We start from the raw sequence: 26,535 nt of genomic DNA, 5'->3' as shown, positions 1-26,535 counted from the left end.
GACCAGCACAATAGCATCAAACTCAACTTTTGGTGATTTCACAGATATCTCTATGTCATTTTCTTTGCAGCAATGTGGAAACAATATTGCTATTGGGTTTTATTTTTTGAGGGAAGAAGGGAGGCAAGGGAATGCCTATTTACATCCAAGTCTATCCTACAGCCATGATATTTCCTGGATGTCTTTGATATAACCCAATCATTAGGATAAGGAATATATTTCAATAGCCCTAGATGCATAAGGGAGGCATATTAGATCAAATTGAGAAAATCTCTGTATGACGGAAACTTGAAAATGGCATCTTTAGCAAATCTGAATGTGTACAGTTGTTTACAGTTTCTTAATATAGAATTGTGTGCAGTTATTTACCAACACACAATGTATGTATGTAGGTACGCATGCACGCACGCACATACATCTCTCTTTGGATATAGTCTCTAGCAACCTTTTCATACTTATCACTGTTATACAAACAGTAAGAATCTATTCTACAGATCTGTGCAGCTCTGAGACAGTTTCACAAATATTTTTCTTGGTCTTCAAAGCTAAACTTTTGCAAATAGGAATAAAATTTCCAAAAGAATAAAAATACTCTTAGCTGTCTGCAGGAAATATTTGAAAATTGTTATTTGTGTCAAAAGAAATATTACAAGAAAGATTTTCTAGCCTTTGAAGTTTACTTTCATATTCTTATCTTGAATCTATTTTTTAAAAAACTACACAATTCTTTATATATTCAAGTATGCATAAAGTGATGCTATATAGAAGTGGTGTCAACTTCTGTAACTTAGAGGCAGGAACGTGAAAGAGAGGGAGCGAGGGAGTGAGGGAGGAAAGGAAGGAAGGAAGGAAGGAAGGAAGGAAGGAAGGAAGGAAGGAAGAAAGGAAACTTCATGATAGTGTGTACATTTTATGGTTTTTAAGTGATTAAGAGAGAGTCTTTCTATGTGGCATCAGGGTGACTTCTCTTTCCTACGATTTAAAAACAAAACCACAAAAAAACCAGAACAGAACAAGATACCAGTATGGAATAAGTTGTCAACCATACATTTCTGCCATTGCTTGTTCCAACAGTAAAGCATACATAGGAAAAGCTACTTTTTCTTTCAGCTTGTTGTCAGGGAATTGAATGTACTAATTCTACTATTTTTGTACTAATTAATGGGACCTGAGTACAATAATTTGTGCTAACATTGGACAAGCATTATCAAAAATAGATGGTAGCAAAGAATAATCAAGTACTGTGCATCATTTTCTTTGCTTTAAAAGAATCTCATCAAATGAATAACACTAATATTTTTACATATATGAGATTATAATAACTCATATTCTAGTGTAGATTTTTTATGCAAAGATAAATTATCTTAATACACTGTAAATTCATATTAGCTGGAATTAAAGTCCATCCATTAGCAAGAAATAATACAATATATATGAAATTAATAATGGAAATAAATGTTAAAGGTTAAATTAGAAATATTTTTCCACAACTGACACATGGAATGAATTCAAAATATTTTGTCTACTCATTAGTATTTGTAACCAAGTTACTTTCCTTAGCAAAATAATCACATTCTTTCTTTCTTTTTAAGCAGGCTACGCTTGCTATGGAATTAAAAACCAAAAATTATGTATAAAAAATGATCCAAGCAGTAGCCTCAAGGGGGAGCTTCCACTTCATTCTGTTGATCTGTTGCAATTTCAAGCCATTCCAAACTAATATTTAACAAGACAATCTAAGAAATCCTGAAAAGTATCATTTCTGCTTTCTCTTCAGCCAGTTTTCTATACTTCCAGGTTACTGTCCTTTCTGGGGTTCTTAGAAATCCACAGTGTTGACTGATCAGGGCTGGTTTTTGTTCTTCCTTTACTGGAAAATTAAAAACACAAATTCATGGCTATACATTTGGTTCACATAATTTCACATATTCAACTAGGAACTATGCAATAAAGGAGGGTGGTAAGGAATAAATCCTAAAAAACTATCTGAATATTTGTATCAGGAATATTGCTTCATTTACCCTGTTTCAAAAGTACTACATACATATAGCTTAAAACTGATCTTAGACATAAGGAAGGAAGCCGAACAGCCTATGTGTCTTGTGTAATATTTAACACTCAAGGCCTGTACCAATTAGCTTATCAATGACTTTTTGATATTGCCGAGTTTTTATAACTTCTGCATTAGTACAATTAAAGTATAAAGCAAAATATTAGCAAGAAGAAAACAGCAACCAAACAGAGGAAATCTGAGGAAAAGGTTAATGATTATATAAATGTGGGATATCCTCCAGTGAATCAAGCACCTGGTCAGGTGAGTACCTGAAGACCCGTTTTAGTCAGTGGCTTCACATTCTATTGGCATAAGACAGTGTTTCCCAACTTGGAGAATTCCCCAGAATGTGAAATTTTACTCCTAAGGGGAATTCTGGGAGTGGAAGTGTATACGTACATCAGATTGCAATTGCCCAGATTGCTGTAAGACAAGGTAATATCAATCTAGCAATCCCCATTGAATGAAATTGCTCTTATAATGCCAACCTCTGAACAAAAATTGCAAACTTTTTGACAGTGAGGGCTGAATTTTGAGTGCTGTGCCATGGACTATGTTCCCCAAAGGAGGGCAGGATAGAAAGTATTATTTTATTATTCATTGTACATTTAAAACTTTTACTTCTTTCACATTAACAATTGCAACTCAGTGACAAAAATGTTGATAGGCTGCAATAACATATAGCTTTTGGATGATGATGGTGGTGATGGTGATGATTCATTTAATTTGCTTCCCATTTCTCTTCTGAAAAAGCAATCAAAGTGGTTGTTTTAAAATATTACAGCACCATGGAAGGAAGCCAATTAAAGCTATTAATGTTGATGCTGATTTTAAAGGATTTTCTCTGAACAAATATGGCAAGAACATATTCCCCAAACTATTGTTCAGTAGGAACACTGCTAACTTTCCATGAGTTTATAAAGTTTATCATAATTTCAAGACTGTCAAAGCTCAATGTAATAAATGTTTTTAATCTTTTAGAAGAATACTGGGTAGTTTAGGCACTGACATTCTGCCTTCAAAACAGAATCAAAAGATGACCTTAGAAACTGAGCAATGTACCAAGTTAGAATCTAAATGTTCTGTAAGAGATTCAGATGATAATGGAGATGAATCATTGAAGCAGTTTCTCCTTGCTTCCCTAGAAGAAAGAAAGGGAAAGCCTCTAAGCATGAATGGTTTGCCATAAAGCACAGGAGAAATGCTTGGTTCCTAATATGATGGGTTAATATCTGAATGTCCACTATATTGTTTTCCTCTTTATAACCAAATATTTCTAACCTACATTCTCTAAATATTAGATTTAACTTCCATAATTCCTCACTAACATATCACACATTTGGGAGGCAAGAAAAAAATATTTGCTGCATTTTCTGGAGACAATAAAACAAACTTTTTTTTCCTGGAGCTCATAAATATAAATATTTATATATGGAATTTCTACTAAAATTGCAACTTTGTATCAACTCCTTCCTCTTGAAACATTTCATTAATCTTCCTGTGTTTCTTTCCCATGTTTTTGATTGTATCTCATACACCTCCTGCTCAGTGGCAGGGAGTGAGCCTGTTACCTTGTTGGAAATTGAATGTCATAATTACCATATAGTTATTTACATTCATCCTTCCCAACCACCATTGACATTTTGGGAAAGAGTTTGCAAATTCATTATATAAATACTCCAGAAGATTGTGCAAAAAAATTGCAACAAGACATCTTGTGAGTTCTCTGGACTGAATAGATGGCCTTGATTTTTTGTTTGTTTGGTTGTTAGGACACAACCGCTTATAGTGTATTTGACAGGTCCTGCATTGCTAAGAAAATTGGAAAATTCTACATTAATGTAAGATTAAATATTATGAAAATAAGTGGATAGTGGATAGAAAGTTCTACATTGTGGAAGCATTGTTTAACTCTTTCCTCTGCAACAACAGTCCCACTTCACAAAACAAAATGAATAGTGACCATAATATTCCAAGAGGGGATGGAAAATGAAATGATCCATCTTTGGAAAATGGTTCCTTTGAATATTTCCAAAGCAGGAAATACTATTGAGCACAATTGCTTTTTCTTAAAGCAGAATATATAATAGAATATATTGTTTCATATTGCAAAACGTATCTGCTTTATTTTGATGTTAGACTGAAATGCTACTTTTCTAATGAAGTTATACATAAGCAACAAGCTTATCTATATTGGTTTAATAATACTATTTGATCTATGATAGGGCCACAACTAACTCCCTCTATTTACGCTGCATATTTTATCTTTGAGTAGGTGGCTACATTTTTAAATGCATTCTTCTTTTACAATACATCTACTATGCAATATTATTGATGTCATTCACAATGTCTAGTCTTGCATTTTATGTAGACTGGACTTGAACATGAGTAAGTGACTGATGTAAACATATATTCCAAAGTACATAAATCACAGATACAAATTGTCATGTTTGAATTACCTTTTATGAAGCATCTGGAAACAGCAAGTCCCAAAAGCCACTAATATCAACAACAACAGTGGTATGGTTGGTATAACAACGTAAATTAAATTAGGAATTAGACCTACAACAACAACAAAAATGTTATTGCACTTAAAATATAGGAGTAATTTTGTGTACTAAAATAATACATATATAAATATTTTACTTTGCTTGGTGTTAACACCCTGCAAACCAAGGACTCAGAAAACAGTGATTAACAATATGTAACTAAATATTTTAATCCTGAAATTTCTTCAAAGCCTCCTAGCATTAATGGCAAAAATAACTTTTCCCTATAATATGCAAAAAAGAGAAAGTTTCAAAATGTATTTTAAAGTTGCTTATTCCAGTAATTCATCCACTAATGGGATGGCAATAGCACTTAGACTTACAGTATATTGCCCTCAACAATCTAGGCCCTCATTTTACTAACCTCAAAAGGATGGAAGTCAGAATCAACCTTGATCCAGTAAGGATCAAACTCCTGACAGTGAGCAGAATTAGCCTGCAAAGCTGCATTCTAACCACTGCACCACCATAGCTCCTTTTGTTATACAAAATGTATAACCAAAAATCTGAATGAAGTAGAGTTCAAGTGTTCAACCTTTTGGTTTACCTGGCCTTCATTGTGAAGAGAAATTGTCTTGGGTCGCATATAAAATAATAATGTGTAAATTTTGAAACGGATCAGATTTCTGTTTCTCAGCTTGACACACTTCGGAGGGAGGAGAGAGCTCTGGAATGTCAGACCAGACATCAACAACTTACTATCTTGTAGGAACCAAGGTCATCCCAACAGGTGCTGGCCATAGAATGAAGGAGATGTCAGAACACCTAATTGGACAATGTGATCTATGACAAGGTTGGAAGGGGCTGTCTATTCTTTTACTATACTGAAAGCGTGGGAAATAACCAGAGCTGGTTGTGCATTTCAAAAGTGTCGATATGATGTACTCAATAAAACAATTCTTCGAGAAAGCTGAAAGTCTTTGAGGTGGTGGATTGGTTTGGCTCATTACTCATAACCTTGACATAATGTGCATAATTCACATAATAATATTAAAGATTTACAGTCTTGTGAAGCCACATTACTGCTGTCCAGGCCACATACAGCCCATGGCCCACTGGTTGGACACACCTGTCTTAGAGCATATGAATCAATATTTTTTTTTCATGAACAGAATTCCAAGATTTATATGAATTTTTTAATGTATATTCAAATTCATAGTTTTAACTTGAACCATATGAATATCGGGAAAACCCTAATCCATATGGCAAATCCCATCACAGAGATATCATCCTGCATCCTAAGAAATAACAAACTTTAATTGAAGGAATTATAAAAATTCCAACCCCAACCAAAGTTTCCAAGTCCAGAAGAGATACAATTGGTAGCCAAGATGAATCTGTGCAAAGGTCCCGTACTTCAACAGGAGCTGTGAGTCTAGAAAGACCTCCAAACTGTGTGCCGGCTCTATGCCAGTCCATCTAGAGCCAAAGATGATATGTCACCAGAACCTGCAGTGCTTAAAACCCAAAGCTACTCTATCTTGCCAGGATTAAATTGGAGCCACTTTCTTCCAGTTTCCATGCATTGTGTCACTGCAGGACATCACCCAGAGTAGAGATGTATAACTTGATATTATTGGCATACTGAGTTTCATACAGATATTAAATAGGAGCGGTCAAAAACCTGAATCCACCCCATAGTAAAGGAGCAGTATCATCTAGGCATACCAAAGTATGTCTATAGCAGCCCTTGCCACTGCATTCTGGACCAATTGAAGCTCTAAGTAGTAGTTAAGGGCAGACCCATGCATATGGCAACAATCAAGCCTCAGATAATAAGCACATGAATGATCCTCTGTGCTCCTTATCCAGAAAAGGATATAGCTGGTGTACAGTTGGAACTGTACAAAGACCTTCCTGACCATAACATCTTTGTGCTTCTTTATTGATTCTAAAAATACACTAGGATTTAGAGAAGCAAAACATTCACCATGCAAGCATATGGCACAAAGCATAAAAGTTATCATGTGATTAATCAGAAACTGTATATATTAATAAGATGCTAACTTTTGGATTTCCAAGTTTCCACAAATGTATAAGAGGAAACCTGGTACAAAAGCATGTTCTTGTTGTCATGGCCAATAGGGCCACTTTATTATTCATTTATTTATTTCATGAGCTGCCATTTGTAAAAACTGAATTAAGAAAAATGTTAATTGCAAAAATGCAAATTTTAAGCATTTCAATGTTCAATTTGCATTTCCAGAAAATTATACTTGAAATTCTTTATCTAGCTGCAATTTATTTTCTGTTGAATCCGAGGATGTCTATCCCAAGTTTATATCATTTTTCCGTTAAAATGCTAAGTGCATCTAATTGACTGAAAAATGACTTTTGAAATAGCATTCTGAAATGTGATCTAAAAACAAAAAATATCAATTACCCCCAGTTTCAGTAACTACCAATGGAAGATCATCTTCTGACTTGCTTGGATCATTAGGCTTCATGGCTGGCACTGTTGCTTGAACTTCTGAAAAAACAATTTTTGGGGTGGTGGGGAGGAAAGAACAGTAAAATTGTTTTTTATGTCTTTGTATCTGCTTTTGTAATTATACTTAGACAAGATAACAAAATTGTACAGCTAATCATTTTTAAAAGCAAGTGTGGGTGATAAATTCTGGCTATAGGTTTTATTGCAACATTGGAATCACATCTGGAATAAAAGTTACCAAAACTGCAATATTCTAAAGGGCAGCCATATGCTATAAAACACATAGTTGGATATTTTTCTGAATTGGAATGATAGTTCAAATGTTCCAACTTAGCCTGCTTTTTTAATCTGTCTGAATGTTTTGATTTCAAAAATAATTCACATTTTATTTCTTAACACAGCAATTAGGTCCAAAATGTTCTTACCATGATGCGAATCTGTTCTGTCTCTTGATTCTTTTTCTACAAGATCTTCTGTTAAATCAATAAGAAACATTTTACTGTTTGTATGCAACATCAAAAATAACTTTAAGAAACTTTTATAACTAACCTCCCCCAGTCTACTTTCATTTGGAAAAGCAAATTGAATACTCATTCAGTCCATTTTTCAAATAAATTGGATTTGTTGCTGTAACTTTCAAACCTCAAGAGGCACTAAATTGTTGAAGACTCAGTGAAACATGAATATGAAGCACTGTATTTCGTGGAATGTTATTTAGGAAAAAAATTTCACGGGTGTAGGTATGCTGGTCTTGTTGTATTCAGGTCTTTTCCCATGTAAGATTGAGATTGTCTTGGCAACTTTTCAGCGAGGTCTCACCCGCCATCTTCACCCAAAACCCAGCCTGAAGATGGTGAGTGAGACCTCGCCGAAACATTGCCAAGACAATCTCAATCTTACATGGGAAAAGACCCGAATACAACAAGACCAGCATGTGTGTTTGTGTGTGTGTGTGTGTGTGTGTGTGTGTGTATCCCATTCTTATTTCAAAGATCATGTGATATATATGTGTGCTCTGTTTTCACATAATATCCAAAAGTAAAAATAGTGAAGGATGGACTAAAAATATGGACTATATATAATAAATAAATTAAGAAATTATTTTACACAAATATTTTATGAAGCGCATCTTACTTGGTTATTATTTTGAACACATTATCTGACCTAGTTATTACACTACTTGGGTGAGCTTAACTGAGCTTCTATAGCTCAATATAAGACCTATAAAATCTATTAGATTGCTATTGCCCTGAATGATTTAGCAGCCTAAATGTCATCAGTATGAAAAATTCAGAAGACAAACACAAAAACAGTAACATTATTTAAAAGTAAACTATATTATTCAGGAGTTATTTCCTTAGTTCTGAGTCTAGCTTACAAGGAAAGTGCCATGGCTGATTTATCTGTGCTTCAGAAGTAAAGATTGCATCAAGAACCTGGTTTATCAAGCCCTACCTGACTTATACTTGCAGATAAAATTGTGCTTCATGTTACATCTGTCGTCATTCCATTGATAAAGATAAGGCCCTCCTAAACCCGGATTTGCAGTTGGCTGGTGATACATCACAACACAAGCTTCACTCCCACAGGAAGGCTCATCAGTATACCAATTTCTATAAAGCAGAAATATAACAAATGCAAAATATAACTTTCGAATCTTTATTATTCTGTTAAATAGTTTTTTATTCCTTTCAGTTTTTCCTTATTCTCAAGTTAGCTAAAATGTTGGGCTTTGTGCAACTCCTTCATTACATTTCCCCATGCCAAATAAGCATAAGTTGGGCAAAGATCTATTGCAGAATTTATACTAAAGTTATACCGCCCCCTCCCCCCCAAAAAAAACCCTAAATGTAAATTGTTTGCCTACAAGTCCATAATGGATGGAAAAAATACTGCATATGTAATGGTCTATAAAATATGTTTGGAAACATTATTGAATGACAGTGCAGAATATGGGAAGAAAGAAATATGTTATCCAAAATTCAGGAACAATTGAGACCAAAAATCATATTCCACTACATTTGATGGGCAATTCTTGGTAGGATGCCACCTATCATGTCACTAACACAGTAATGAATTATATATGAACAAGGCAGAAGGAAAAAGAATGGTACAAGGATAATGATAAAAATCCATGCTGATCTGAGGAGGCAATAAAAAAGTACAGTATGAAACTCGCAGCTATCTGATAAAACCAAGATAATGCAAAAATGATAGAACACATGACCTCTCAACATAATAGGCAAGTTGGAGGGGATTTTTTTGCTCCTAGCTCCATATACATCTTGGTCTTCTATTGCTATGCATTTTGGAATAACATATAAAGAGCATTTACCTGAAGAGGGAACTGCTTCCATCTGTCCATTTGTAAAGATCAGGGCAGGCACTGGATGTGGTTTGTCCCTCTCCATTTCTCCATAGGCCAATCCAGAAGTCTCCATCAGAAATCACAGGACCTGATTTTGTGAGATTCTGCAGCATGTTTTCTATCAGTTTCTGTTCTGTTTCACTTTCAAGACTTAGAAGTACTCCACCACCCATTTCACAAGCTTGGCGAGCCTCCTGAAAACCCACACGCCGAGACATCTCTTGGAAATAGGCAATCTTGTAGCAGGGATGTGCTGAATCACCATAGCATATTTTTTGACCTAAAAAAAATCCCACAAAATAACACTGAATAATTTTTTATTCATATCCATAGATTTCATCCTTATCTTTTATTATATTATAAGTCATTTATGTTCAGACAATATTGCTTCCCCGCTTTATTATTGCAATTAAAATTTTAAAAGGAAAGGCACAATGCATGCATAATGTACTTGCTTGGTACGTTTGGAATTATCCATTTGGAAACACTTTCATTTCACCCAATATATATGACAAGAAGAATGGAATGAAAACATGAGTCCATTTGCTTCTTTCTGAATATATGGAAATTAAAGTATTAGGAATATGCTAAAAAAGCTAGTTGTTGGCATGTTATAGTTTCATTCCATACTGTATTATTCCCCATTTTAGGCTGTGTTGGAAAGCCATTATATATTTCCCTTGTAGTCATGGAAATTTCTTGAAGCAACATACATGAAAAGGTTTTTATTACCAGGAGTTGGCTTTCCATGTTTCATCTTTTTCATTCTTACAATTTAGTATGGGTTGGGTTATAATGTAGCCAAAAACATGAATTTATGCTTACTTCATAATTTTTCTATCAAAAATATTTAAATTTAAATCTTGGGTTTCAGCCACTCAATATACTTGCTCCACCACTGAATATATTACATGTCATTACTTCACATTCTAAAGGTTTTCTTTCTCTTTCAACTGAGGGGAAGGGATATCTCCTGGAGAAACAAGGTTTTTTGCTTGTGGATATTTAATAGGTTATTATGTGAGATAGTAGAAATGCAAAACTGGAAAGGCAGTCTAGTTACCAGAATGTGCAGTGATGAATTCTAATCCATTTTCAAATTGTTCCCACACACAAAGCTAGCTCACATAAATGTCTAGAGTACTTGGTTAATTGGGAATAACTTTTATCTCTAAAAAATATCTACCTTAAGATAGATATCAAAGTCTGGTGTGAACAAATGAGGCAAATTAAAGAGCAATGGTTTCTTAAAGATCCAATGGTCTCTAATACCGAATCGATACTAGGCCCAGAGAAATTAAATAATCTATTCCTGCATAATATACACATGTAACTGGTTTGTGCTGTGTTTCTTTTTTTCTCTCTTTGCAATTTATATCAAACACCAATGATTACACACAATATCAAATGTTCTATAAAGAAGCATTTTATTTGTTTTCTTTGCATAACATCTCAATGAAGTTATAATTTCACTAGATATGGGCAGAGACTAATTGCTTATTAACTACTGTGCTGTGGAGTCTTTAATTGCCAATGCCATAAAAAGGGCCTTTATGCTGAAGCAAACTGGCAACAGTTGGAGGAAAATCTTAGGTTATGACTGAGTGTTGAAGAAATAAGATCTTATGGAGGATGAAGACTTTGTATTTCATAACAACCACCTAGAAAATACCTGAAGATCAGACTTGATGATAGAACTGGGATTCATGTTGTGCAACTCTACTGAAAATCCATACAGGGAGCAAAGTCCACAAGACTTTCAGGAATTAATCTCCCTGGAAGAACTTCAGCAACTAGTCTTAGAAATATCCTGGAAATCAGAATTGAAGTAGGATATTGACATAAAGATTAGGATCTAATCTCTAATCTCTTCTTCATCAACTAAAAAGTTGTAGACTAAAATGTAGACTTAAAAGTTAATTAAAATGTATTAAACTGAAGAGTAACAAAAAAACATAATGAACCTGAAAATGACCATTGAAGCTATTTTATTAATTTAGTTTTAAAAGTATTTAATTCACTATGAAAATAATTCATTCCATATATTTTAAACTTGTTCATTTACCAGCTCAGCCTATAATGTACATACATGCAAGCTAACCAAAAATGGTTTTTTTGCCTTTCTAGAGGAGAAACAGATCAATCTCTGTAGAAAAATAAATAAATAAACAACTGATCTCATACTAACAACTGCAACATTCAGGAAGAAATGACAAAATATTTCAATATTCAAAGATATATATTGCTGACCCCCAGGTTACAATCTCCAAAATAGAAATTTCATTGGAAACTCCAGATGAATAAGAACTAATGAAGACTTTATTCCATTCATTTTTCTTTGAATAAATACAAATGCTTCTCAGTTCTACTACAGGTGTTGATTAACATAGCAAAACTGAGATTGCCACCAATTACAGATGTTATGAATTTGTACTTTTATATTTTATTGCATTCAGAATGATTTTCAATCTTTGTGCATTTAGGTAAGTTTATAGAAAATTGGAGATACAGGCACCAATTCAGAATAGTATTTCATGTGCCTGTTTTCCACAAAAACTTTGTATGGCATAGTAATAGTATAGCATAGTAATTTTCTATGGCATAGTAATTTTCTCAAACTAAAATTGGAAGTAACTAACAAAGCATGGAAGTCATCATGAGATTCCTGCCATTCAATTATTTATGGCGAATAAGAAAGAATAAGGATGCAAAAGATTATTGCATGGATAAAAAGGGATTTTTATTTAAAATATTTGCATGGTTACCCATCTTAAAGACAAACGTGGGTGGCTCACAAGATAATGCCTGTTTTCTCTTAAATTATTTCTCATATCTCCTGTTCTCATTGCAGTAATTTATTTAGTTTGTAATATATCTGTTTCTCTAATATGGTCTTTGGCATATTATTTTACCACTTAAATTAGGTCTCCTGGAGTCACAGCAAAGAATGGTCCATCCATAACCTATCATATGATTATAAATCATCCTATCTTACCATTTTGAAAGAACGTTAATCTGTTGATTAATTAAATTAAGCATTACAAATGTTTTACTGCAGTGTTTTCTTTTGTACTGTCAGTGTAACGTAATTAGAAATAGAATCACATTATATTATGACGCTTCAAAAGCAGCTGCAGGGGCATAATTTCATAACTGTACTCTGTGTATCATTAGAAACAGAAACATATTCAGTTTAAGTACTTTTTGCTGGCAAAGCACATTTTCCTGGCTTAACATTCCAAGTAATCTTTTATTTTTCTGTTCAGAAATTGTTTTATGTCAGGTTCTCATAAATACAATTCACAAAACTAAACATTAATTACTTATACCTTGTGATTCTGAACAAGTATTCAGCAATAATAGAAGAGCTGTCTAATTAATTATATTAAAGATTAAAACACAAATAAAGCAAGTATTCTAAGATATAAATAGCAAATATCTATTTAAAAAGAAAGATCTCTTATCTTTCTTAAAGAGCAATTAGGATAAAGGGGCCAGCAGTATATTCCATAGTACAAGAGAACCATCAAAAATCCTCTTCTCCAATCTCCTCTTACCATATCTCACAATATGATATTTAACACACCCTCTCTCTAGGTGCCCTCATAGGACAAGGAATATATTGGAGTAAGTTATTCCTGTTTATTCTAGAAAATAATGTATTATGATTCTAGAGACACTGTAACAGCACCTAAAAAACTTTCCCATATAGACTTCTTACATTGATTGGTGACGAGGCTGTGGATCGTCCAATATCACTTAGAGTCGATACCAGAGGTAGTATGGAAGTGTTCCAATTTCTTTTACCTTACTATTGCTTTGGAAGCATTTTCCATTTTAATGACTTCACTATTTTCTCTGTCAATACTTTCATAGCTTTTTGTCAAAGAACAATGCCTTTAAATAAATGAATCACTTTTCTACACCTTTGAAAAGTGGCTTAGGAGTCAGTAAAACATATATACCTGATGGTTCTGTAGAGATGTATTAAAAATAGTATTATTATTTGTAGCTTGTAATGTTTCAGTTCTAAGTGAGTTCCCATTACTTGTCCCAGTTTCTGCCAACCTAGCAGTTCAAAAGCATGTAAAAATGCAAGTAGAAAAATAGGAACCACCTTTGATAGGAAGGTAACAACATTCTGTGCACATTTGGTGTTTAGTCATGCCAGCCATATGACCACGGAGATGTCTTTGGACAGTACTGGCTCTTCAGCTTTGAAATGGAAATGAGCACCGCCCCCTAGAGTTGGGAATGACTAGCACATATGTGCGAGGGGAACCTTTACCTTTAATGTTTCAGGTATTTCCCCAATTCTTTCTGGTACATGACCACTAGTCATATATATGGAAATCAAGTGATGTACATCCATATAATGTATTCATTTACTAGATTTAATGTAAAGCAATATAGTAACTTTAACTTGATCCTGATGAAAAAATCTGGGTATACCCATCCAAAAAAAATCCTTAAGGGATCCTGGGTAGTTTAAAATATTTAATATGTACTATGAATGGAAAATTAAGAATACTTATGTATTTGCAATAATACACCTTTGAAGTGGAAAGAGCATATGTAAGATCAAAATTTATATGTATATCTTACTCAGCAATGTTTTAGTATTCGTAGATTTCCAAAAGATATACAGGTCTGGTTGTACAAGGAAAATGTTTTTTCAATTGCTAAATAAATATGTTTAAGACAGAAATTGAAACTATTTTTAGATGTTTAGACATTTCTTAAGAACAGAAAATAGAGGTAGTCCTTGACTTACAATACTTCATTTAGTGACCATTTAAAGATACAATGGCACTGAAAAAGTGACATGACCATTTTTCACACTTATGACCATTGATGCATCCCCATGGTCATGTGATCAAAATTCAGATGCTTGGCAACTGAGTCACATTTATGATGGTGGAAGCGTCCTGGGATCATATTGGCATTAGTTCTCATCCATAAATTTAAGACAATATACAACAGAATGGTGAAATACATTTATTATTTGTTTACCTAACCAAGCCTTCTTTGCTATTCCTTGATCATATAGAACTTCAATTTTAAATAATGTAATTTAAATTATGTTATTTAAATTTTAAATAATTTTATATTATTCTGGCAACCAATGTGAAGATGTCTCTCAAGAATACACCAAGGGTCTGCTCATTGCAAACTGACAATACCAGTGTTTTGCAGAGATCTATGGTAGCTTCCATGTCCATTGAGCTATCTGAGTGTAGATGTGTACTATTTTCTCTGGGGTGGACACCAAATACTACTTTGAGAAATCACAAAGAAACAGGTATTTTCAGTTGACAGAAGCAGTACAATTTTGAAAACAGAGGCTGAAAAATATTTATCTTCCAAAACCTAGTCTTACTCATCAATTTTATCTGCAACATCTAAACTGAAGACATTGAAATATACTATATCTGAATACTGAACAATCAACCAAAATATGTGATTTATGGGATTACTTAATTTTTGAGACTTGCTCAATGTACTAAAACCATAAGCTAATTATATTGACTGGGTTCAAATATTTATTTATTTATTTATTTATTTATTTATTTATTTATTTATTTATTTGACTTATATACCGCTTCATAGGGCTTTCAGCCCTCTCTAAGCGGTTTACAGATTTTTAGCAAATTGAGTCAGCAAATTGCCCCCACAAGCTGGGTCCTCATTTCACCCACCTCGGAAGGATGGAAGGCTGAGTCACCCTTGAGCCAGTGAGATTTGAACCGCTGAACTGCAGATAACAGTCAGCTGAAGTGGCCTGCAGTACTGCACCCTAACCACTGCGCCACCTCGGCTCTTGTAGTATCAATATGGTTACCTAATCTTGGTTACCTAACATTGTAGTATCAATATGGTTACCTAATCTATGGTTCAATACATCATGCAACTCTAGCCAATTTAAGAGTGCTACTCAGATTATACTGCTTAGTTTCTCAGGGGATTCAGACAGCACATAAAAGACATGAAGTATTGCCAAGCATTGCTTTGTTTGGCAACTTCATTTTATAAACATATTCAACACCACCAATCTTATTTTGCCTTAAGAATTTGAGCTACATGAGCTTATTTCTCAGAACAGTAACAAATTAAAATTTGACAGCAACAAAGAGTACTTAGTATATGACCAGAGGTGGTATTCAGCAGGTTATGACTAGTTCTGGAGAACTGGTAGTGGAAATTGTGAGTAGTTCAGAGAACCGGTAAATACCATCTCTGGCTGGCCCCACCCCTATCTATTCTCTGCCTCTCGAGTCCCAGCTGATTGGGAGAAAATGGGGATTTTGCAGTAACCTTCCCTTGGAATGGGGAAGGAATGGAGATCTTACAGTATCCTTCCCCTGCCACACCCATCAAGCCACACCCACCAAGCCATGCCCATAGAGTTGGTAATAATTTTTTTTGAATCTGTCACTGTGTATGACGTATACACAGATACACTGAGCTATATTCTAGTAAAAAGTTACTATGTGGTCTTGGGAAAATGTCTGCCTTTCAACTGAACCTTTTAAAAAAATGTGGATGTAATATACCATGCAATGAAATCAGCTGAAAGGTGGTGGTGGTTGTTTTCCTATCATCTTGAACAGAGACAGGGGGAATATAAGTCCGATAAAATCCAACTGAGTACTTGGACAGACAGCACTTACGATTGTAAAGAAGAAAAACAATTCCTTACTGGCTTACTATAAACATATTTCAATTTTAATTTCAAATTGAAAAACGTCTCAAAGACCATTAGACCACAGATCACATCTTTAATTAATTATTGTAAGCATAGCTCAGATGGATACCTGTACCATTCATTTAGTGCAGCTGCAAGGCCTCTCTTTTGAAAAATCTTCAGTAGTAGTAGTAGTAGTAGTAGTAGTAGTAGTAGTAGTAGTAGTAGTAGTAAAGGAAACTGTCATGTAAGCATGGGTAGCCCTACTTGGATTTCACAATGTTATATTGTGAAACTATAGCGTGTGTGTGTGTGTGTGTGTGTGTGTGTGTGTCATACACATTAGAAATAGCTATTGATGCCAGAATTGTTAAATTTAAATTTAATTGTGATTTTCAGTCTATTTCTCTTAATCAAAATATTTAAAATGTTATCCACAATATTTAAAATGTTATTTCTATGTTTTAGGGTATTAAGTACCTCATTCAGTTTTGTGGCATCTGCAAATATAGTGGCCCTTCTCACCAACTCATAACTAAAGTATTAATTAAAATATTGAGGAATAAAATACCTAGGTCTTACCCTTGTGGCATCCCTCTGAATCTCTCTCAAATATGATGGAGGATTTATGCTGCTCTTTGACCATAATACAGGTTGATTGATTGATGTAGGATTATTAAAGAGCACTCTTTGAGCCTAATCTTCAAGACAGCTATATATCCACTTAATTGTCATGCCATCCAGCCCACATTCAGCTAGCTAGCTAATCAGCATGCCATAGGGTACTCTGTCAAATATTTGGCTGAAATCAAAATATATTAAAGCTACAACATCTATTCAGGAAGTTACCTGATCAAAAAATGAGATAGTCTGGCAACATTTGTTCGTAATAAAACTATGCTGCTTTCTGATAATTATCACATTGTTTTCCAGGGGTTTATATATCACTGTCCTTGTTATCTTCTCTAGAAATTTTTGCGATATCAGTATCAGAATGTCTGGTCTCATAGTAGCCATTCCTGGAAAAGTAAAACTCACAAAGCTAAAATAATATGAAGAGAGACATTATTGCATTGTTTAGTTTCCAGACAGGACTGTATTCTAAATTCCCTGTGATATAGATTGATATATACTCTTTTATTTCCTGCTTGTACAATGTAGAAGTGTAGTTATTAGTTGAACATTATTAACTTTATTGGAATTCTTCCCTGGATTGTGCAGCTTTAGTACAGCTGTTGAATATCAACTGTCTTCATTTTATGTCTGTTTATTATTGAATAGATTTCAATATTCCACTTTCCTACTTCAGTATGTAAATGCAGTCATGTACATTGACAGTGCAGAAAAAATCTCCAATAAAAACAAAATGAAAAACAAAAATAAACTGACAGCAAACAACAGTCCTTAAGGAATAATGGCTTTGATTAATATATTGGTTGTTAAGTGGCAACTAATAAGATTAACTCTCTTCTCTCTTGCCCAGCAGTTACTTAAAGTAATTGCATTTTTGAAAAACTGTATTATCATCATTTTCTGCTATGTGATGTCATAGAAACAACAGTGTGGGTCATGTACCACTCAGCAAATGTTCCTGACTTTGTCATCACAACTTTTTAAAATCCAACACTTCTGCCAGCTGAAGACATTCTAACCTATTGCATTTTAAACAATAAGTATACAGCATAAACAATAATTGGCAGTAATTGTATGAATCGATACCCTACTTACAACAGTATTATTTCAAATCATGATTCAGAACATCACTGCAATGTGGAAAATATGCATAAGGCACTTAGGAGCAGATGAGATAAAACAGGGTAAAGTTCCATAAACTCCATGTTATGAAAGAGTCAGAACAGTAAAAGGCAGACTAAGTAATAAAGATCAGGACTAGTTTGTGATGAAAATTCTGAACAAGGTATCTTTTTTGAAGTTTATTTTAGAGGTAAAACTGAACAAATGATAGTTGTCCATTGTCTTTGATAATGCAAAACAATTTTCCTTCATTGCTTGATTGTACTTAAAAAGAGGAAAGAGGGGAAAGTAACCACTCAGAACAAGTTGAGAGCACTGAACTGAACCCTTAATCTACTCCTGTCCTGTACTCATAGATAAGAAAATCCTGGCTGTGACACTTTGGCAAGAGTTGTGACTACATGCTACTATGCCCTCCTCCACTGGCAAATGACCTTGCTACTGTGTCCTCCCACTGCCCTTTTCCAGCAATACATCAGCCAATCATTTTTCTTCCTATCTATAAAATTACATATATGCACAGAAATATATGTGTATAAAAACACTTGCAAAGTTTGGTTAAATTTATATATACAAAGCCATGATGAGCCATGATGACACAGTGGTTAGATGCAGTATTGCAGGCTAACTCTCTCTGAGCTTGCTTGTTTTCTTGCAGATGTTTCATTACCCAAACTAGGTAACAGTGCTAGTGATGATCTTAACTAGTTTGGGTAATAAAAGGTCTGCAAGACAACAAGCAAGCTCAGAGAGCAACAAGGACCCCTCATGTCAACTCTCAGCTACAAATATTCTCCTTTATCAGCTTATCTCTGCCCACAATCAGGAGTGTCATCCTGACCAGTTCAACTTGATTCAGCCTTCCATCTTTCAGTTAGTAAAACGAGGACCCAGATTGTTGGGGGCAATATGCTGAGACTGTTATAAAGCCCTATGGAGTGGTATATAAGTCTACATGATATTGCTATATATTTAAACATAAATACCATATTTCATAAGAAAAATCTTTTCTTGACACCCTGTTGTACTCTACTGTCTTCTGGGGCAAAGTAGAGTTGAAATATGGATGCATCATTTCATTGATTTTCCAGACTCTTGAGGGGGGGGTCAGTTCCCAAAGAAAAACCTAGGACAAAAATTAGCTAGCTCAGGAAAACAAAAATATTAATTAAAATGTTTTACCAGATTTCAAACCAAATATATTCAGTCACTAAATGAAGGTAATAGCAACTCTTCTATTTCAGTCCTTTGTTTTTAAAAAAAACTCTAAAAACCATTAGTGATGAGGAACAGCAGCTATAGACACAGCTGTGGTTGTATTTCTTCCTTTACAAAGTAACTTCTGACCTGGTTATAAATGTACAGTAGTAAAGTAAATCACTCCATCAAAACAGAGAAGTCAAGATGACATGAGAAAACTATATGTTAAAATCACAACAGACTATTGTATACATAAATCACTTATCTAGTAAAAGTGAATACAGGATGATATTGCTTGCTTCTTCCTTTAAAGAATGGCTATAGATCTGTCTTTCATTTTAAATGTGTATAGATTTAATTTCTTTTAAAGCATAAGGAATCTAGAGTTCCATCCCCTGATTCTTCCAGAGATAACTCTTTTTTTATATAAAGTAGTCCTAAATAGCATACTTTGTCTCTCAGAATTTACAAATTATTAATATTAAAAGATAGAATTTGCCATGCCTTTTATGGAAACCTAACCTAATTAAAAAAAACATTTGATGTTATTTCTGCTATCTCTGATTACTGATACAGCACTACTAAAGTCACTAGACCACTACCAATAGGAAGAATTCATTTAGATTGCTAATAGAAAAATGATATTTACATTCTGCCAGTAGATAGGACAGAAATGTGATTTGCAATTGCTAAGACCAAAGATATCTGAGGAGCCATCTCTTTCCAATGGAAGTAGCTCACCAAGTCATGCCAATGAAAGAGACTTACTACAAATGCCATCTGCTAAGGAATTCTGGCAGGAGTCAAGAAGAGCATCTTTCACTGTGGCCCTGTCCATGTGGAATACTTTACCACCAGAGGTGAGGACTCTTCCAAACCCATTGGTCTTCCAGAACAGTATTAAAACTTGTCATTGCCAGTTGGCTTGCTTTCATCACTGGACATAGCTGACAGAGTAAGGAGACTTCATCTCCATGCTATCTGTATCTTTGTCTTTGTGTTTCATATAATTTTAACTTTTTTAACTTAAAATCAGAAACATAGATAAAAATGCATTTCGGTTTATATTGTTTACCTTGGCATTTGTTTAGTATTCCTAAGATGTAAGGACTGACAGCAAATGATTTTTTGTTAGACTATGATAAAGAAGATACATAAAGTACCCAATCCCAAACCACAAATAAAGACAAACATTAATGAGAGAATTTTTTTTATAAATGACAACCTATGTTCCTAGATCTATCCCATGAGCAGCACAACAGAGTTTCCAATATGTTTCAAAAGCAGGAATATCTAACAAATCTGAATGCTGTGTAGATCATTTTGGATCCGCAAGGTAAAAACAGAATGAATTTTCATTTTATCTGGATTGAATTTTGTTCGCATTCATCTGGTTATTTACTAATCCAGACATCAGTTTAGTACTCCATTCATCTAAATCAGATGGCATATGGATGTCAGCAAACATCAGCAATAACTTGTTCCAGATCTTGAAATCATCTTATTCTCCCAAAGGATATTGCCATGTATTTGTCCAGACATTGTATCAGCTTCCAATAGTACTGTTATATATCTGTCTCTCTTGAAATGTTTTTACAGAATCAAGACTACATAGTTGTACTTCCTGCACTCCAATACGATCCATTCCTTCCCTTTCACATTTATTGGCCCAGCATTAACTACAGGTAGGCATATAGATTAATGGATCAATACAATAATAAATCAACTAATGCCACCATTGTCTAGTGTCTCAGTTCTGTGGAATATTTAAAAACCCTTACATTAGGGACAAATAATGCCTTAACAATCTCCATATACAAAAGAGGGTTTGAAATATGAATTATGATTACCTATTAATCCTCCACAGAAACAATTCTTTTCTGGCAAAAATATCACCAGGAAATTCTTTTTACTGTTTCAGTTGTGTCAATAACTCAAGCTATTATGAGATATCTGGGGACAAAAGTGTTTTCCTCAGCCCTTTTCCAGAAGTGAGTGTATTTCCCTTCCACTGTGACCATGGCCACTGGTGGGGGTTTTTTCCTGCTCATGACCCAGTCAACACTTCTGTCTAGATTGAAATGCCATTTCTTCTCATTCAGAAGATTAAAAGGCAGCAGTAAATAACAAGTAGATTGATCAGAAGTGCTAGTTCTTACAGAAACATTCCATCACATCAGTAGTTGAAAGGGATAACAGTTTGTTATATATCATCTGAAATGTATCATACCTAAGAGAATCCATTGAAATGTGTAAGGATAGACTTTTTTTCCTTTTGTTTTTTCTTGTATCCAGTTTTTTAACCTTTCTTTTACCTGTAACCTCATGAGAACTAAATCCAAAAATGGGGGCAGTACAATTGATTTGAAGATAAATTGACTTTCTAATTCAATCATCAAATCAGATATTTATCGATTAACTGGATGACTTAATGGGTATTTGCATAGGCCCCCCCACTTTTCCCCCCTAATGAATTAACCATGTTAATCCAAGCACCTCAGTTGGACAATGTGATAATGGCTTTTTGAGTTCACTTAATTTTTCAAAATTGAATCAACAATTTTAAATGGATTGGATCTAATTTGCACAGGCCTATTAAAGCATACTGCTTAGAACTGGAAACCATGTAATAAGCTTCTCCCCATATGTTCAAATATAAGTCTACAGGTATTCTCAATATAGAAAAAGGGAATATCTGTATATGTCAGTATGTGAAATAAAGGCCGATGTTAAAGGAATTTTATTCATCTTTAACAAGGCTAACCAATCTTTCAAGGAGCACTTTCCCCTGACAAAGATGTGTGTATCTGCATCCCTTTTTCACTATGAGAGTACAAGAATGAATCTGTTCACTTGGAAAGGGCCTGATGAGTATCCCATCTCTGAAAGGGTTCCATCCACCCAGAATCCATTCCAGAGCTTTCTCAATGGTGGTATCCATTTATGACACATAATATCATAATTCATGAATAACAAAGTGATACACAAGAAGATTAAAATTATAGGTAAAAATGATTCAGCCATAGTGAATAATATTTGCTGCTACATCCTCATAACTAATGGGGAAAATTTGGCTTTACTGTAGTTAATAATGACTATTCAGTTTGCCAGAAGAACCAGGGAGTCTTCATTCATCATCTGGATCAGCCAGTCCTTTCATTGGGATCTAACCAACACAGAACATTTACAATCATAAAATTTACAATAGAAAGGTATGCTATGCATATTCTGTAGTCAAGGGAATCACATGGCTACTTATTAATGGTAAACATATTTCATTATATACCTTCAGTAAGGGAAGATGAGGGGATAATATCATGGTAAATCAACTGCAATATCTACAGGTGAAACTGGAAAAATTAGACTATCGTCCAAAAGTTCATTTATTTCAGTAATGCAACTTAAAAGGTGAAACTAATATATGAGATAGACGCATTACATGCAAAGCAAGATAATTCAAGCCGTGATTTGTCATAATTGTGATGATTATGGCTTACAGCTCATGAAAACCCCAAATCCACAATCTCAGAAAATTAGAATATTACATGCAATCAAGAAAACAAGAATTGTACATAGAACAATATTGGACCTCTGAAAAGTATAACCATGCATATGTACTCAGTACTTGGTTTGGGCTCCTTTTGCAACAATTACTGTCTCAATGTGTCATGGCATGGAAGCTATCAGCTTGTGGCACTGCTGAAGTGTGATGGAAGACCAGGATGTTTCAATAGCGGCCTTCAGCTCTTCTGCATTGTTTGGTCTCATGCCTCTCATCTTTCTCTTGGCAATGCCCCATAGATTCTCTATGGGGTTCAGGTCAGGCGAGTTTGCTGGCCAATCAAGCACAGTAATCCCATGGTCATTGAACCAGGTTTTGGTGCTTTTGGCAGTGTGGGCAGGTGCCAAGTACTGCTGGAAAATGAAGTCAGCATCCCCATAAAGCTCGTTTGCAGAAGGAAGCATGAAGTGCTCCAAAATCTCCTGGTAGACGGCTGTGTTGATCCTGGATTTAATGAAGCACAGTGAACCAAACACCAGCAGATGACATGGCTTCCCAAATCAACACAGACTGTGGAAATTTCACACTGGACTTCAAGCATCTTGCAGTGTGTGCCTCTCCATTCTTCCTCCATACTCTGGGTCCTTGGTTTCCAAATGAGATGCAAAAGTTGCTCTCATCAGAAAAGAGGACTTTGGACCACTGAGCAAAAGACCAGTTTTGTTTTTCTTTAGCCCAGGTAAGATGCTTCTGACGTTGTTTGTTGTTCAGGAGCGGCTTGACAAGAGGAATATGATATTTGAAGCCCATGTCCAGGATCCGTCTGTGTGTGGTGGCTCTTGGTGCACTGACTCCAGCCTCAGTCCACTCCTTGTGAAAGTCCCCAACACTTTTGAATGGCCTTTTCCTGACAATCCTCTTCAGGCTGCGATCATCCCTGCTGCTTGTGCACCTTTTTCTTCCACACTTTTCCCTTCCACATAACTTTCTATTAATGTGCTTTGATACAGCACTTTGGGAACATCCAACTTCTTTTGCAATTACCTTTTGAGGCTTTCCCTCCTTATGGAGGTTGTCAATCATGGCTTTCTGCACAACTGTCAGGTCAGCAGTCTTTCCCATGATTGTGATTCCTACTGAACCAGACTGAGAGACCATTTAAAGGCTCAGGAACCCTTTGCAGGTGTTATGGCTTAATTAGCTGATTAGAATGGGACACTTTGAGCCTAGAATATTGCACCTTTTCACAATATTCTAATTTTCTGAGATTGTGGATTTGGGGTTTTCATGAGCTGTAAGCTATAATCATCACAATTATGACAAATCATGGCTTGAACTATCTTGCTTTGCATGTAATGAGTCATATCTCATATATTAGTTTCACCTTTTAAGTTGCATTACTGAAATATATGAACTTTTGCACGATATTCTAATTTTTAGAGTTTCATCTGTAAAGCAGGACTGTCAAACTCCCAGTCTGCGGGCTGGATGTGTCACATGCTGGCCATACCCATGCCCAGTTTAGCAAAGGGGGGAAAGTCCTGATACATCACGTGATATCACTGTGATAACGTGAGTTTGATGCCCTGATCTAAAGTATGTTAAGAATTGGCAGCCCTTTAAAAGGACAGCTGGTTCTCATGTATGGGACCAGCTGTTAAAAGGCTGTCTAATTTGCCCTAATGTATAAAAACAACCTCTCTGCTAACAAATATCCATAGAAAAGTAAAATGTGTCTCCTTTGGATATTAGATTTTAATATTTATTCCTGCTGATGGGTGCAATTATCATGTTTAAATTTGTCATGTTTTGTCACAAAATCTACATCAAGAGACAAATATCATTCCTGACCTTCATAGACTAAAACATGTTGCTTCTGTGACACAAAGTTCTTCCAATCATATTTGTCCTGCCTAACCTAGTCTTTCATATGCCATTAATTAGTTTATATGTCATGAATAGAATACTTGTGGCCTTCCTGATATTGAATTTGTCCCAACCAAATCTTTTGGACAACAAGGAACAACTGGAGAGACAGAGATTACTTATTTCTTTTTTTAATATATTATTTATTAGAGTTATTTCTATGTATTCTGCAACTTTACATACACCTATACTCAATTTAAACTTTTTTTCAAGTTGAATGCAGCACATCATCACATCAAGATCAGTATCTCCATTGTGAATTCTTGGCCCTCCCAAGAGCTTCCCCATTATAATTATTTGCAGTGGCATGACATGGATGAGAAAATCCATTATGTAATGCCTCAGAAAAATTTGGATCCTTGGTGCTCTTTTCTTGTAAATGTTTTATTATCCAAACTAAGTAATATCATCAGGATTCTTCATTTCAACCCTGAGCTACAAATATTCTCCTCTATTGGTATCAGAAAAATGCCTGCTCTATTTTGTAAGAATTCTGTATCCAGAACTGGCCAGTTATGCATTAATGGAGACAGTAGATTGAACTCTATCCCACAACAAAGAAAATATAAGTCAAATGTGTAATGTGACCTTCTTGTGAAGAAAAAGTGAGGTGGTTTAAAAAAAGTTTAATGAACATCCTTATAAAATATGCATATATATTTTCTTATAAACAAATACACAGTCTATAAGGTTGTTAGACATTAGTGTACAAGGAAATAGATATTTAAGTAAGCCAAGCCAACCTCCAGTGCTATTATTCTCTAAAGATATATTCCAAAATGACTAACTTGAAATTGGTGGTCCATTTTCTATTTTAGTGAACCATTTTCATACTAGTAATATGTATCAAATAATTGTAAGACAACGTCTGATAGTGATAGTCTGCTTCAAAGATTTTGTGGTTTGAATATATGAGAATATTTCATGATAATAAAACATCTTCATTTGCTCAATTGTTGGTATATTTGCCTTTGGGTATTCATAATGTAAATAGAAAGGCTTATACTCTGTTTATTCAGACACTGACTCTAATTGACAGCTGTTCTCAAAACCTGAGCTTTCTCAACCATACTATCGATCAGAGGCTGTAATCACATTTGAAACCTTAGATATATCCAAAGGATGCTTCATACAACTTACTCTTTTGTGCCCTGGGGACAGAGTAGGATGGAGAAATGATTGCAGAATATATTGTACAGCCTTGGTGGAGGAAGGGCGAATACTTTTCTAGACATTAATTGAAATTAAAGTTTGGTGGATGTGCTGGGAACAAAAAGTATAACCACACATTAGAATAATTACTTGGAACATAAGCCAAAAATTTGGAAAATACATTTTCATTATAACCAAAATTACTATTAGTTGTATTATTAAATAGAATCATTCCATCATAACTGTTAAATGATTTTGAGTATTTTTGCTGGGAGAGTGACATGTTGTGATATTTAATGGACATACCATTATTAGCAGAAAAAGCCAGATAAAGCAAAAATATTTCAAAGTGAGTAGTATGGGAGGAGGTGGAGTGAGAAGGCAAACATGCTTGTAAAAATCAGAAGACTCAAGGATACAGATGTAGCATCTCAGTAGTGTTCCTGTCTAAATCTAAGCGTTTAGCTCTCTCGCATAATATCATCTAAACTCTGTTCAACGGACATTGCTCATCTCCTGGGGTGTACAAAAGTAGACACGGATTACTTCTAGATATCCTTAGGATGCATCTACTTATCACTAAATAATTACAATGAATTTGGGATTAGGAGAAGTTCCGGAGAATTTTCTCTTTCGAAACTTTTAGCCATTGTTCAAAGGACCGCTCACAGCTCTTGGTCAGCTGCAGCAGGAAACAAGCAGAAGATAATAAAGAACAGCCCTAGAGATTAAAACGGAACATCCAGGAGCAGCTGAATCCACGGATGAACTTTTCTCTCAAACTGGAATAAATTGGACGCTTCTTCCCTTTACTCACCACTCAAGAGGCGCTGGGAGAAGCAGCTCTGCGCCCACAGCAACCAGGCGACCACCACCAGCAACGGGATGGGAACACCTCCCTTGGAAGGGAGCAT

The 26,535-nt window shown here is 34.8% G+C and overlaps 1 protein-coding gene across 1 annotated transcript; it reads right to left on the bottom strand.

The window, feature by feature from the left end:
* Positions 1 to 121: 121 nt before the first annotated feature.
* On the bottom strand, positions 122 to 26,535 carry CHODL (chondrolectin). The gene is made up of 7 exons (XM_087721556.1): positions 26,439 to 26,535; positions 9,369 to 9,681; positions 8,489 to 8,646; positions 7,459 to 7,506; positions 6,986 to 7,072; positions 4,513 to 4,615; positions 122 to 1,870 (listed from the first exon to the last, which is right to left on the bottom strand). Exons 1-7 carry the CDS (start codon positions 26,533 to 26,535, stop codon positions 1,786 to 1,788), a joined length of 891 nt encoding a protein of 296 aa, XP_087577682.1. The 3' UTR covers positions 122 to 1,785.

This window comes from Thamnophis sirtalis, unplaced genomic scaffold (genome assembly GCF_051295495.1).
Source record: "Thamnophis sirtalis isolate CommonGarterSnake01/CBP01778 unplaced genomic scaffold, rThaSir2_p1.2 scaffold_8, whole genome shotgun sequence".
Taxonomy (NCBI): Eukaryota; Metazoa; Chordata; class Lepidosauria; order Squamata; family Natricidae; genus Thamnophis; species Thamnophis sirtalis.
The sequence above is the reverse complement of the archived record's forward strand: the minus strand, read 5'-3'. Positions and strand labels throughout refer to the sequence as shown.